The sequence below is a fragment of the Phoxinus phoxinus genome (genome assembly GCF_949152265.1).
Source record: "Phoxinus phoxinus genome assembly, chromosome: 2".
Taxonomy (NCBI): Eukaryota; Metazoa; Chordata; class Actinopteri; order Cypriniformes; family Leuciscidae; genus Phoxinus; species Phoxinus phoxinus.
In genome coordinates this window covers 29,546,788-29,561,283 of record NC_136877.1, presented here as the reverse complement: position 1 = coordinate 29,561,283, position 14,496 = coordinate 29,546,788, and the positions used below count along the sequence as shown (strand labels likewise).

General features: G+C 37.7%; 1 protein-coding gene across 5 annotated transcripts in view; it reads right to left on the bottom strand.

The window, feature by feature from the left end:
• Positions 1–14,469, bottom strand: part of ambra1a (autophagy/beclin-1 regulator 1a) — an 84,173-nt gene extending 69,704 nt beyond the window's left edge. For 4 of the 5 annotated variants that reach the window (XR_013800638.1, XM_079639366.1, XM_079639369.1 and 1 more), the window contains exons 1-7: positions 14,331–14,469; positions 12,614–12,833; positions 11,802–11,860; positions 11,087–11,270; positions 10,790–10,962; positions 4,216–4,282; positions 2,689–4,109 (exon numbers count right to left, since the gene is read on the bottom strand). Coding sequence is in view for 4 of the 5 variants with exons in the window: in XM_079639366.1 (XP_079495492.1) it covers positions 2,689–4,109; positions 4,216–4,282; positions 10,790–10,962; positions 11,087–11,270; positions 11,802–11,860; positions 12,614–12,745 (2,036 nt within the window). In the remaining variant the exon portion in view is untranslated. Of the gene's footprint in view, positions 1–2,688; positions 4,110–4,215; positions 4,283–10,789; positions 10,963–11,086; positions 11,271–11,801; positions 11,861–12,613; positions 12,834–13,002; positions 13,140–14,330 lie in introns of those variants that run through there. The other variant, XM_079639367.1, reaches the window with a different exon arrangement.
• Positions 14,470–14,496: the final 27 nt, after the last annotated feature.

Below are 14,496 nucleotides of genomic sequence, written 5' to 3'. Positions count from 1 at the left end.
TACAAACATCAACCAAATAAAAATTCAGGACCAGTTTTAGAAGGCTTAACACAAGACACAAAATATCATCATCAACTGTACTATGAAATAAAAGTATGCTAAGTCTTATTGAAGACTAGCAACTAACTCTTTCGACAGAAGCCATGATGAAAAGACTGACAGCACAAAACTCAAACTAATTAAACCAGTTAATAAAAAATAAAAAAAAAAATAAAAATATATATATATATGAACACAATATGATTATGTTGGGCAATGTTAAGCGTATACACAAGCATTAAAAATGTCTGAGGTTAGTAAATAATAATAAGTATTATTATTAATAATAATTAATAATAATAATACTTTTATTTAACAAGACATTTAAATATTACAAAAGATTTATATTTTAAATAAATGCTGTTCTTTTGAACTATCCAACAATCCATTTTTTCCCACAAAATGATTATGCAGCACAACTGTGTGTAACTGTTTTATATATATATAACTTATATAACTGTATAAGAAATGTTTCTTGATTTCTGAAGGATCATGTGACACAGAAGACTTGGGGAATGACTGCTGAAATCACAGGAATAAATTGTATTTTTAAATTATATTCAAAAAGAAAACATTTGAGATTGTCATAATATTTCACAACCTTGCTGTTTTTACTGTATTTAAGATACTTCTTTTAAAAAATACCTAAACATTTGAACGGTAATGTACACACATAGCCTTAGTTAATTGAAAGCACTTTTAAGCACTTTTCAAAAAAAGATATTTCAGATATTCCGGTATTTACATTTCTAAAACTAAATTCAAGCACTTTCAGCACTTTAAGGGCCTTGTGCGAAATGAAAGTTCACAAATCCCAAATCGCAGATTCATGCAGCTTGTGTAGATATATAAACAGTGTCAAAACAACAAACATGTTTCTCTCACTTAAAGTTACTGTGAGTGTCTTGCAGATACTTTCATTTGTTATAGGGGTCTCAGAGCAGTTAAGAGTGAAATTCTGATTTGTATGTGAAGGCTCCAAATGAACTCCATCTCAGAAGTCTGCCATGCATTTCACCTATGACATGCTTGGTGAACGCAACATGCTCTTGTGGAATTCACATACAGTCAAATAGAAAAAACAATGACATTCAAATGCACTGGCCTGTCTCTATGCAAAGCCGTCCTTGTTTTCTGGTGAGGTTTATAATTTAGGTAGCAAATGCAAATAAACATTTTTTTCACCTCACTGAACTCTTAAAGGGATAGTTCACCCAAAAATGAAAATGTTGTCATCATCTACTCACCCTCAAGTTATTCCAAACCTTTTCGAACTTCTTTCTTCTGTTTAATACAAAAGAAGATATTTTGAAGAATGTTGGTAACCAGACAGTTGACGTAGCCATTGACTTCCATAGCATGAAAGAAAAAATACTATGGAAGTCAATGAAAAAAGTTCCGTCAACTGTCTGGTTACCAACATTCTTCAAATTATATTATTTTGTGTTAAACAGAAGAAAGAAACTCAGACAGGTTTGAAACAACTTGAGGGTGAGTAAATGATGACAGAATTTTTGTGTGAACCATCCCTTTAATGTTTATTCATCTATGCTGTCTGGAACTGAGTGAGCAGATTTGCAGATAAGCACCTCATTAATATTGTGTCCAGCTCTGGATGGCACACTCTGCTGTAAGGGCTAATAGAGTGCACACAAACGGGCACAAGGTCAGATCAAGCTGATTTACAAGTTAGACATTTTTCCTTGAAGCCCAAACAAGGTGCCCGATCATTTTACTCTAATAACAGTTTATGTGGCGCATCGCAGTGCGGACTGCTTTGTGATCCTGTCACTATATAATAGTGTCTCTGCTCAGAGGCTATTATTGTAGAATAAGGGAGTTAAAAATTAAATTTGACATGACAGAAAACTCACAGCCATGTGTTAGCACCAGAGCACCTCACACAGAGATGTTGCCCATTTCACATGCAAATCATTTTCAACTGCTGTGTCAGTCCCTTCACATGTTAAATGAGTAACAGTGCTTTGCTGCCCTCACACACAGACTTCGGGTTTGCTGTCAGGTCCAATACAGTTTGCACTGCTAACAGCCTCTTTGCTATGACAGGATAACAAAACAATCCACGCTGCAATGAGCAGTTTGATGAACATAATTAATCATTAGCCTATAATTTTTGTGCTGTTTATGCATACAACATCTCTTACTATTATCAATGTTGAAAAGTTATGCTGCTAAATATTTCTGTGATATTAATATTTCTTCACTATTATTTGATGAATAAAAGTTCAAAAGAACAGCATTTATTTAAAATAGAAATATTTTGCAAAATTTTTAATTTCTTTACTGTTACTTTTGAACACTAGTGTATACATATATCCCACATAGAAAAAATAGAGGTCAGTGAAAACACTGGCAAGTATAAGTCTGAACCACTGACCTAAATGGGAAAGCAGAAAAAGAAAATCCTAATTAGTTAACTGTGACTGGTCGGGCAAAGTTTCTAAACATCTTTGCAGTCATTTAAAAGTAGACTTCTATGAGCCATTGTCTGATGTCAGTAAGTTGTGGAACTACAAAACTTATCTTTCGACTTAGTTTGAAAAGATTTCATGGTACATTGAGACCTTTCCATATCAAAGAATCAAGGAAAGTTTGATTTGACCCATTCAAACAAGTCTACTGCCTCACCTGCGTAGGTAATCATCATCTTGTGCGTCTTCAGGCATTTCCTGGTTTAAGGCTTCTTGTGATATGTTTTCTGAATGAGAGGTGGCAGATGGCCGGTAAACACGCTCTAGCTGGCCAGTTTCCTGGTTGAAGACCAGCCCGACGGCCTGTTCCTCATGCTGACTGGTAGCTGTGCTGCGGGAAAAGGGTACGTGAGGCTCAGGGGTGTCTGGGCTGGGCTCTATTGGTGCACGTTCAAGTAGGTGATGATCAGAATGAGAGACTGGGGCTACACTTTGAAAGGCAGGACTAGTAGGTTGCCAAGCTGCATTTCTCTCAGCAGATGTCGGCTGACCGGTTCTCTCCCATCGCTGAGTACCTCGATTATAGGTGAAAAGGTTGTGGCAGACTCTACAGCGATTCATGTGACTGTGGGAACGGTTTTCGCTGCTGTAAAGTGGCTGGTAATGAGATGGGCCCGGTTGCTCTGGGTCAATGTTGTTATTCAGCATTTCCTGAGTCTGCTGGTCCTGCCTGCTGCCCTCTAGTGGCTGCACTAGGTCCTGCATTTGCTCATAGTCCATGAAATAGCGGTTAAGGTTACACTGCAAAACGTTGCGGATGGAAGAAGGGCTGCTTTGCCCCTCTTCCTGCGGTGGGCGGTGCCTGCTAGAACTAGTCCCTGAGCTGCTACTGCTATGGTGAAAGCCCCATCCATCACTAGCAGAGGTGTAAACAGGTGATTGGCTGGAAGTTCCTTGCTGTCGCAGGACAGAATGCAGGCTGACGGAGGAAGCACTGGTTCTGGGTGGAGTCAAACTACTACCTCGTCCATTAAGCACACTGCTTGTCCATTCTGCCCCAGGGAAACGGCCTCCACCTTCCCTGCCTGGGGGGTGCTGCCGGAAAGGTGGGATGGGAGCCATTCCAGCCACTCTCCTCCTCCCAGAGCTAGAAGAAAGGTTCCGCACGTTGCTCCCACCACCATACACAGAGCTAAATGCTGAGGGACGATTTGCAGCACGAGATTCGACAGGAAACCGCGGTATTCGTGGCTCTGTGCGTGCAGAAGAAAAGGTGGATGCGTGTGATTGTCCCTCCAGGGAGGCGGAGTCTGAAGAGTCCTCGTCAGGCGGAGACGGAACCCTCGTTGATGAGCAACGGCTACAGAAACACACAACTCCGAGTGACTGAACGCAACCATGGTATGGCAGCCGGGAACGATCCCTCAAAACAGCGTAATGTCCAGACGAATCAGAGGCCTCGTCAGTGGAAGCAGCAGGAGTGCCTCCAGCCTGAGGGACTGAGTTGCGGGAAGTGAGGATGTGCAAGAAATTGTGCAAGATTGGTGTGCGTCTTACAGGCTGGGACTGCAGGAAGGAGCGCTGACGAAGATGAGGCATCTCCACACTGTCCATTGGAATCTCAGGATCATCATCATTCTGCAATGCACAAATACAAGCACATTTACAGTCAAATAAAAAATGTCAGAATAGAAATATTCGTAGTATCTTGAGTCAAAACAACATTTCCAGCAAAAAGTATCACCTGCTGGTTTGAAGGGTTTACAATGGCAGTTAGAAGATAGTGACCCAATGGATCAAATCTCACCAACCTGCAAAAAACACAGAGAATGCTCACAGAAGCATCAGATGCACTGACATCAGATGTAAACTCTGATTTGCCTGTATCTAAATGTTGAACATTAAAGGGATGGTTCACCTGAAAATTATTTCATCACATACTCACCCTCATGTCGTTTGAAACACTTATGACTTTGTAAAACAAATGACAATATTTTTAATGAAACCTGAGATTTCTTTCTCTCTATTGAAAGCCCATTCCACCAAAACCTTGACACTTTAAAAAGATCATAAAGAGATTGTAAAAGTAATCTATATGAACCAAGCATTTTTTCCAAGTCTTCTAAAAAAGATCTGATCGCTTTATAAGGTGAACAGATTTTATTTAGGCTTTTCTTTATAAATAAAACATTGATCTAAACAAATTCATTGGGTGCATCAGATATGGTAAACGGAAGCTCAAATGTGCTTGTTTGACGAGCAAGAACAAACCTCTTGTTTTTTGTGCATCAAACAAACATGTTTGATCTTTTGTTTATTTGATGTGCTCTATGTAGGTGTGTTGATTAAAGTCCCCCTGTATTCAATTTTATCCCTTAAAATTCATCTTTGATAACCAAAATGACAATCAAATTCATTCCTTAACCCTTTAAGTGTCACCCCCCTTTTTTGAATATACATGTAAATGCACTTTCCGAACTTAAATGTTTGTAACTCAAGAATGCTTTGGAATATGGATGTAAGATTGGTCTTGTTTTAAAGAAGAAAATTGGCAGATTTTTGTAGAAGTGAAATAAATTAAGAAAGTGTAACAGAGAAAAAGTTATAGAAGTTTGAGTTTATGAAAATAAAAAATAAAAAAAAATAATTATTCATATTTTATATAAAATATATTTTTTCAAAACCCTGGTGACTCTAAAACTGCACAAAAATCCAAGCCAAAAATCTGAACAAGTTGTGTTTTAAATTTTAGGTTGATATCTCAAAAAATGAGTTTTCAGTAAGATTTTGTTTGGGCGCAGTACCACACTTTTTCACTAGTTGACATTACTGCCCATATAAGGGCGCCTGTATTTCCATATATGGTTTTTCTTTATTTCTAAAACATTTTCAGACCTTTTTTTTAAAAATAATTGAACAAATGCTATCTTTTGAACTCTTGGCATGAAAACAAAATGAGGTTTCTACCATTTTTTTCATGATTTTTCATGTTCATCACTATTTCAAAATAAAGGACTGAACACCTTAGGAGTTTGAAAATATTATTGTTGCAAATTGATAAATTACAGCTCCTCTGTAATATATTTTGGAAATCAGTCACCAAATATGAAAACTAGAGATTGTAAGCTTTCAAATGATATATAGTTTGTCAATATTAGTTTAGGTTTAGTATAGGATATTACTATTTTAAATATGTAATGAATTTGGGCCCACCGGTGGGCCGGTGACACTTAAGGAGTTAAAGGGCCCCCTATTATGGATTTTTGAAAATGACCTTTCATGTAGTGTGTAATATAGCTCTAAGTGAATAAAAACATCATGCAAAGTTTTAAATCTGAAAGTGCACCGTATATAAAGTTATTGTCTTTCAAAAGTAAGAGTCAACTCTGAGTCAATGAAATGAATTTGCAAAAAACAATGACTGATGTTTAAGACATCAGTAAAGACATTTTTTTTCCCACTGCCCAAGGACGAGCATGTGAAGAAACTGTGGTTAAAATTAATCTTCCATGATACCACAGCAGTGTAATCCTAAACTTTTCCTGTTACCTTTCTTTTACTGACGACTACTTCTCAAATATCGGAGTTCAATGCAAACCGCTTGCTCTTGAAAGACGGTGTTCAAAATACTACTTTTGAGTTTTATATTGTGTAACTTAGGTCTCCTGCTAACTGGCTAACTCATGTTATTACTGTCTTACTGAAATACTTCTGATAATCAGCTGTGGGCCACTATTACATAAAACTCTGTCTATTAATGCAGATTGTCTGTCGTTCTCACTTCTTTGAGGAAAGATTAAAGGAACACTCCGACTTTTTGGGACTTTAGCCTATTCAACTTATCCCCAAGAGTTAGATAAATCCATACATACCTTTTTCATCTCCGTGCGTGCTATAGGTCTGTTTGACGCACCCACCGCTAGCCTAGCTTAGCACAAAGACTGGATGTAAATGGTTGCAGCTAGCATACTAATCAAAATAAGTGACAAAATAACGCAAACATTTTCCTATTTACATGTTGTGATTTGTATAGTCACAGAGTGTACAAAAAACAAAGTCATATGAGACACAGACATATTTTAACGGTATAAATACTGGGAACTATATTCTCTGAAGGCGAAGCACTGCTACTTGGGCGGAGTGATAACCGCAGCACCTGAGACGCGCCGTGGTGAGGAGCAGAGAGTTCGTTCAGAGCGCGTCTCAGGTGCTGCGGTTATCACTCCGCCCTATATTCAGAGAATATAGTTCCCAGTATTTATACGGTTAAAATATGTCTGTGTCTCATGTGACTTTGTTTTTTGTACACTCTGTGACTATACAAATCACAACATGTAAATAGGAAAATGTTTGCGTTATTTTGTCACTTATTTGGATTGGTATGCTAGCTGCAACCATTTACATCCAGTCTTTGTGCTAAGCTAGGCTAGCGGTGGGTGCGTCAAACAGACCTATAGCACGCACGGAGATGAAAAAGGTATGTGTGGACTTATCTAACTCTGGGGGATAAGGTGAATAGCCTAAAGTCCCAAAAAGTCGGAGTGTTCCTTTAAGCATGGAGCAAGATTTGTTTTACCAATGTTTATGTTATATCAGTCATTCACGCTAGAGCTCGGCTAATGTATACATTGCATACATGCAATGTTATTGATACAGTTTCCATGTGTTCACCGCAATATATTAGAAAAATACTCGGTAAATAAATTAGTACAAGTAAAATAATCGGTTGATGGACATGCACTTGTTAATGCTGATGGTGAGAAATACCAACATCTCATAATGTACCTCAAACTGAGTAGCGTATAACTGAAACGTCCTGCTAGAGTCGTCCTTGCGATGGAGGTTCGGGTTGAATAACTAGTTCTTCCAATGTTTCATCATCGCACTCGTGCTTGGATTGATATGGTAAAATCGCAACATTGTTTGTTATGGTGTTTAGTTTACGGTGTAGGAAGCCTCAGGACACGCAGAGCTGTCATTGTTATGGCAATGGGAGTTTTTGTTTTCGACGCGTGCTGTACGTGGTAAACCAATCACAACAGACTGAGCTGTCTGGCCAATCAGAGCAGAGTAGCTTGCGGAAAGGAGGGATTTAGAGAGATTGATTCATTTGGTGAGTCGTTTGAGAATCATTGAAATTCTGGTGATGAGAAAATGTATATTGTGAGAAAATGAAAAAAAAAATTGACCTTTGATGCATGTAAACCTGTTGTAGAAGACTCCAAAACAACATTAGGAAACTTTAAAATATCATAATAGGGGCCCTTTAAAATAGCTTGAATGTAAAGACTGATTAATACTTCTGCGTCGGACCTACGGCGGAGCCTCTACGCAATGGACTACGCGTTGGTTTTCATTTATACTTCTGCGCCGTTGTCCGTGTTGACGCGCAATTACACATGAAGAGGGAGCATGTGAAATCCGAGGGAGGGGTTCTAACATACCAATCACAGCGCTTGCGTCCACGTAGAATTGACGCGTTGTTACATTTTTGGAGAGGTGCACATCAGGGTACGCCGAAGGGTACGCGCGCTACACACAGCCTACGACGTAGCTACGGCGTGAGTTCGACGCAGAAGTATAAATTGGGCTTAACTCTATACTTCATTTAGTACGCAGAACCATGAATATGCAAATGAGCCCCACCTCCACTCAATCACACCAGCTCAGAATAGCTTATCCACTCTGTCAACTTTACTGTAGTAAACGATGCACAATGGCAAGTGGAAATAGTGGTTTAATTCAGCCATATATGTTTGAACCAGAAACTGATTCAGAAGAAGTGGAAAAGTGAATAATACAGGTTCGTCTACAAGTCGATGTATCAGAATGGTAATACGGTTTATGTATTGCTCTCTAGATGTCGAGATTAATTATTGATGTTTATATTTTCTACCGGGTGTTCAAAATATGTAATTTTGTGTTTTATATTGTGGTCTCCAGCTAACCCACGTTATTACTGTCTTACTGAAATACTTCTGATAATCAGCTGTGGGCCACTATTACATAAAACTCTGTCTATTAATGCAGATTGTCTGTCGTTCTCACTACTTTGAGGAATGATAAAGGGTGGAACAAGATTTGTTTTGCAAACTTTAATTTTACATCAGTTATTGACATTAGTGCTCGGCTATTAGGCTGCACAGATTAGGCCAGCCGGAACCGGGGACACTTCCTATAACACCTGATGTACTCGTTACATCATGAGAAGAATGGCATCTACGCTAATGTTAGTCTTTCCATTTATTCAGAGCTTTACTGATGTCAGCCGTATCCGGGCCGTGTCCATAGCAGACGGTGAACCTGCGGCTGGACATGACCACAACGCATCCCTGAAGTGCCAGCCTCATCTGCCCTGTGAAGACCTCATGGACACCTCAATAAACCCGTCTCCATAGCGGCGTGATGACTCCGACCTCCAACCAGATGGAACTGGATAAATATTGTGAATGTTCTGATCCAATCTGACTTCTGACCTGTAATGCTGCCTCAATCATAATCATACACTGTTCGTTCGTTGGCCAGAGGAGAACTGGCCCCCGACTGAGCCTGGTTTCTCCCAAGGTTTTTTTCTCCATTCTGTCACCTGATGGAGATTTGGTTCCTTGCCACTGTTGCCTTGGCTTTTGGCTTGCTCAGTTGGAGACATTTAATATTCAAGAATATTATTGATCTGCCTTACTTAAGTGTGGACGATGACGCAATTTTCTTCTAGAAACAAACTTGTTGTATTATTCTCATGTTATCACTGTGAAGCTGCTTTGATACAATCTGTATTGTAAAAAGCGCTATATAAATAAAGGTGACTTGACTTCACTAACATACGCACCGTTATTGATACAGTTAATAGTTCCCGCATGTGCAATGCATTAAATTAGAAATACACACACATGGGTTTGTTGATGGACATACACTTGTTAGTGCTGATAGTGAGGAATTAACATCTGTACCTCAAACTGAGTAGCGTTTCACTGAGAAATGTCACGCTCAAGTCGTCTTTGCGATGGAAGTTTGGGTTAAATAAGTTCTTCCAATGTTTCATCTTCGGAATCGCGCTCAGATTGATATGGTCAAATCGACGTCATCGTTACGGTCTTTAGAGTGTGTACAATCGCTAAGGACTGAGGAAGCCTCCAGAGCCGCAGTACAGTTATGGTAATGGCTGTTAGCTTCCGTCAGGCACTGTAAGCTGTAGACCAATCACTACAGACTGGGCCATCTGGCCAATCAGAGCAGAGTAGCTCACGGAAAGGAGGGATTTTGAGAGATTGATTCATCCAACAAGTCGTTTGAGAACCATGGAACAATATGGTGATGTGTTTTTTGACCTTTGATGCATCTAAGCCTGTTGTAGGAGACCTCCAAAACAAAATGAGTAAACTTTAAAATAGCTTAATAGAGCACTTGAAAGGGATAATTCGGCCAAAAATGATATGAAACCCATGATTTACTCACCCTCAAGCCGTTCGAGATGCATATGTCAATCCTGAGTGGAGTTTTGTTTTTCTCTGCTCTCTGGCTGCACTGTCGCGTTCGTTCTACGTCACGATGCTTCCTATGCTACGTCCTACGCCGCCAACTATCTCCCGTGAACGCGCGTCGACCGTTGCCGGAAACCAGTTATTTCCATTTATAAATTTTAAAATATATCTTTACGACAAAACCGCACGGATTACCCTCAGAAGGCCTTCATTTATCCCCCTGGAGCCGGATGGATTACTTTTGTGAAGGATGCATGCACATTTTTGGGACTTGATAGAGAAGGTTGACCCCATAACTTGACATTATAACTGAAAGAAAGATCTGAAAGATCTAAGACATTTTCTAAAATAACTGAAAATGTGTTCGTCTGAAAAATGATTGACATATGCATCTCGGACGGCTTGAGGGTGAGTAAATCATGGGTTTAATATCATTTTTGGCCGAACTATCCCTTTAAGCATATTAAAAACACCACATATAAACAACATTTAAAACTTGATTTTCACCATAGGGGGTCTTTAATGTTTATTTGAGAATAAAAGGATTAAAAAAATCTGTTCATCTTATGAAGCAATCGTGTCTCTTCAGAGGACTTTTAAACTCATTAAAGCACTCAATTCATATGGATTTCTTTCACAATTTTCTTATGATCTTTTTGAAGCATAAAAGTTTTTTTGAGTGAATGGACTTTCAAATTAGGGACAGAAACCTCTCATGTTTCATTAAAAACATCTTCATGTGCTTATGTGCTTGAAACAAAATGGGGATGAGTTATGGGGCTGATGACAGAATTGTAATTCTCTTCAAATTAATAACATTTACAATGCGCATCAAACCTGACTCTCTCTGTCTCGCTAGCAGTCTTCACCACAGTGAAGGGCTCCTTCCGACTCCAGTCCCATAGATGCAGCTCGTTGTTGCTGGCAATGAGCAACAGCTGAGCCGTGGGATGGAAAGCAAGAGATGCGATCGCTGAGTTACTCTCTGTGAGCCAGCTCTCACTGCCTCCCTGAAACAAAATCACATGATACTTTAACATTTGAGCAAAATTAAGTTGTGGTGACAAATGCACTGAAAAAAAAAAAGAACAGTTGACAAAACAATCGTTCAATATGGGTAAAGTAAAGACTCACATGCAGGTCCCAGATTCGGACCTCTCCGTCCAGGCAGCCAGAAGCAATAAGGCCAGGTATGCTAGGGTGAAAGGTCAAGCACCAGGGCGTCCGGCGGTGGCCCACCAGAGAGTGAACACACCTTCCTGTCTTAACCTCTGTGATGTAGATATTGTGGTTCACATGGGTGGAGGCCATTAAAGACCTATGAAGAGAAAAATAACAAAAGCTCCTCTCTAATTATCTTGCCGATGAAGGGCCTGAGTGGTCTAAGATCTGATCAATCGGTCAGTTTTTATGTCAGTAGCCTATTTATTTATCAGATCAGTACTACTGACTTGTAGGGCTGTGAAACGATTAATCGCGATTAATCGCATCCAAAATAAAAGTTTGTGTTTACATAATATATGTGTGTGTACTGTGTATAATTATTTTATATAAATACACACACATGCATGTATATATTTGAGAAATATTTGCATTTATATACTGCATATATATTTTTATATAATTTATATTATATATAAATAGAAATATTTTATAGGCTATATAAATAACATTTTTCTTAAATATATACATGCATGTGTGTGTATTTATATATTCAAAATAATTATACACAGTACACACACATATATTATGTAAACACAAACTTTTATTTTGGATGCGATTAATCGCGATTAATCGTTTCACAGCCCTACTACTGAGGACTATGAAGAAGTAGTCAGAGGGTTATTACCTATCTGGACTGAAGGCCAGAAGAAAGGTCGAGCGGGGGCTGTCTGGTAACTCCACTTTCTGTGACACCGAAATAATTCAAATGAGAAGTGATTTCACTTTAGTCACATCCAAACCATAATATTAAGGCTTATTCACACCAAGAACAATAACTATTACAATAGCTATAACTATAAAGTTTGAATAATTATTTATATGAGAATAGGAAAGTACGCACCACAACTATAATGATAACGACACAGAGAAATCCTATAAATGGCATCAGTTTTATAAAGATTTTTTTCAGCTGATGAAAGTTAAAAACAGACTGCCAATCAGAATCTACCGAATTAAAAAAAAACTTGAGCATTTAAAGCAGGCAACCGACATAACTGCAGCGCAAGATTAAAATAATGTGGATGCTAGAATATTTATCAGTATAGTTTTCGGTTTTGGTGTGAACAGGCATTTATTTACTAGTGCTGAGCAATGTGTTCCTTTTTCAGGTAAAAATTTAAAAAAATATATATAATTATGAAGGAAAATTCTTACATGGCTATACCTATAAAGCTATTTATTAGGATGTTTTTTTTGTTTTGTTTTTTTTAGAACCTAAAAATAGTTAAGATCCACAGTTGGCACAACAAATAAAAACAAAATCTTATTAATAAAGATTTAATAAAGATGCAAATAGTTCCTTTCTTATTGTGATATTGACACTACTAGAGATCAGCAGGCAGCTTATTGCTTCTGACACATTGTACTGAGCAGGTGTTTCGCAGATGACAGTCTACAGTCCACAGATGAAGTGTCAAAGATCTGTTCATCAGTTACCTGGCTTTGCCATTTCATGCGCTGTGTCTTCTCCTCTACAAGCTGCTGTAGGATCCTGTGTGAAGCAAGACCTCGTGCTCCTCGCTCTCGACTAGACAGGATACACACGGAGTTCTTCTGTCCCACCTTCATCTCCACACACACGCTCACACCACCAGACCCAGAGCCGTCCACAGGCCCACACACACTGGACCACCACTGCTACTACCACGCCATTATTCTGGGGTAGAACAAATTAGAAAGTTCATGAATATCGTAGAGCATCACAACTTGATTTTAAATAATATTAATTTGATGACAATTTCCTTTTATTTCATTCGAGGAAGGAGTTATTTAAATGTTATTTAAATGTAATGTCAAATCTTCCAGCATTGTACCTCACCACACACCTAAATAACATCTCTACACAATCAGCACAAGTGTCAAAGGTGATTACAAGGCGTATCAGAACATTTTCAAGTGTATCGAATCAACCCAACAGAGCCAAATGATGGTGTATCCTGGTTGTGTCACACGAATAGGCAGGGCATGGAATAGAAGTGTGAAAACTTCATTCCAGACAAGCAAGGAATCAGCATTAGTCTATTTTATCGTCACCTAATAAAGAGTCAGTCAAAACCTAGGTCACAAATAGACATCATCCAATGACGGAATGATTCCTTTGAATAACTTAAACAGAAAAATATAAACTTTTATTGTACAGTAAAAAGACTGATTTATAGAGAATTATAACTCTGGGTAGAAAACGGTTATAATAGTTAACTAAAACTAATATATATACATATATATATATATATATATATATATATTTTTTTTTTTTTTTTACTTAAAATAAATAAATGTTAACTGTAATTTTACTAAAATAAAATAAAAAAATAGAAAATATATAAAAACATATTTTATTTCAGCTAGTTGCCCAAGTAACATAAAATAACTAAAACTATATGAGCGTTTAAAAACTACTAAAATGACAAAAAAAAAACATGCCTATCTAAAATTAAAAAGAAAACTGAAAATATATTAATACAAACTAATTCAAAAGATAACTATAGTAGCATTAGGTAACATAAAACATATTTCAGCAAACAGCCAAAGAAAGGCCAAAAGAGATAAGAACTAAACATGACAATAAAGCAGTAAAGAGAGATAATTTTCGTTAAATAATAATCTTTATAAATCATTAAAGAATGGTAAACGCCATTTCCTGTAATTGTCTCTGTTATACGGGTAAAAGTACCACACAGTGCAACTGATAAAAAGACAATAATTATAAATATGTTACTTATATTCAGGCATACATTATGCATGAAATGAACAGGTTGAAAAACAGGCGGATAAGCTTTGAAGGTTTTGTTGCACTCTAACTTGAGCTATCATCCATCTGACAGGCTACATGTTTGACTTTAGCTGCTATCTTCTGTTATTAAGGATAGATAGGGGATATAAAAGGGCTGTAAACGGAGTGTCGCTTATTAAATTAATAACTTCATAGTCATAGAATTAAGGAACTAGTGAACATCATAACGTTAATTTACAATGTTTGTTTGTTTTTGAATGAGGAAATTAAGCTCGCTAACAGCTTTCACGTTTAGCAGTTAGCGGGATTCAGTTTACAGGTGATGCATTCATTCTCAGTTACAGTGTTTCAATTATGAGTGTTTATTTTTTATTTAAAATATATTTAAGACAACCATTCGGGGTCTCAGCTTTGGCCTACCTTTTCTTCATATTTTTGTCCGATTATACTCCTTGAAATCGTAGATATCAAATAAAACAAGTACGTTGGAGACCGTACGCAGCAGGGACGTTACCTAAATCGTCCCTGCTAATTTTATTTTCGGATTTATATATATGTAGGGAGGAATATTCTTCTTTATTTCCGA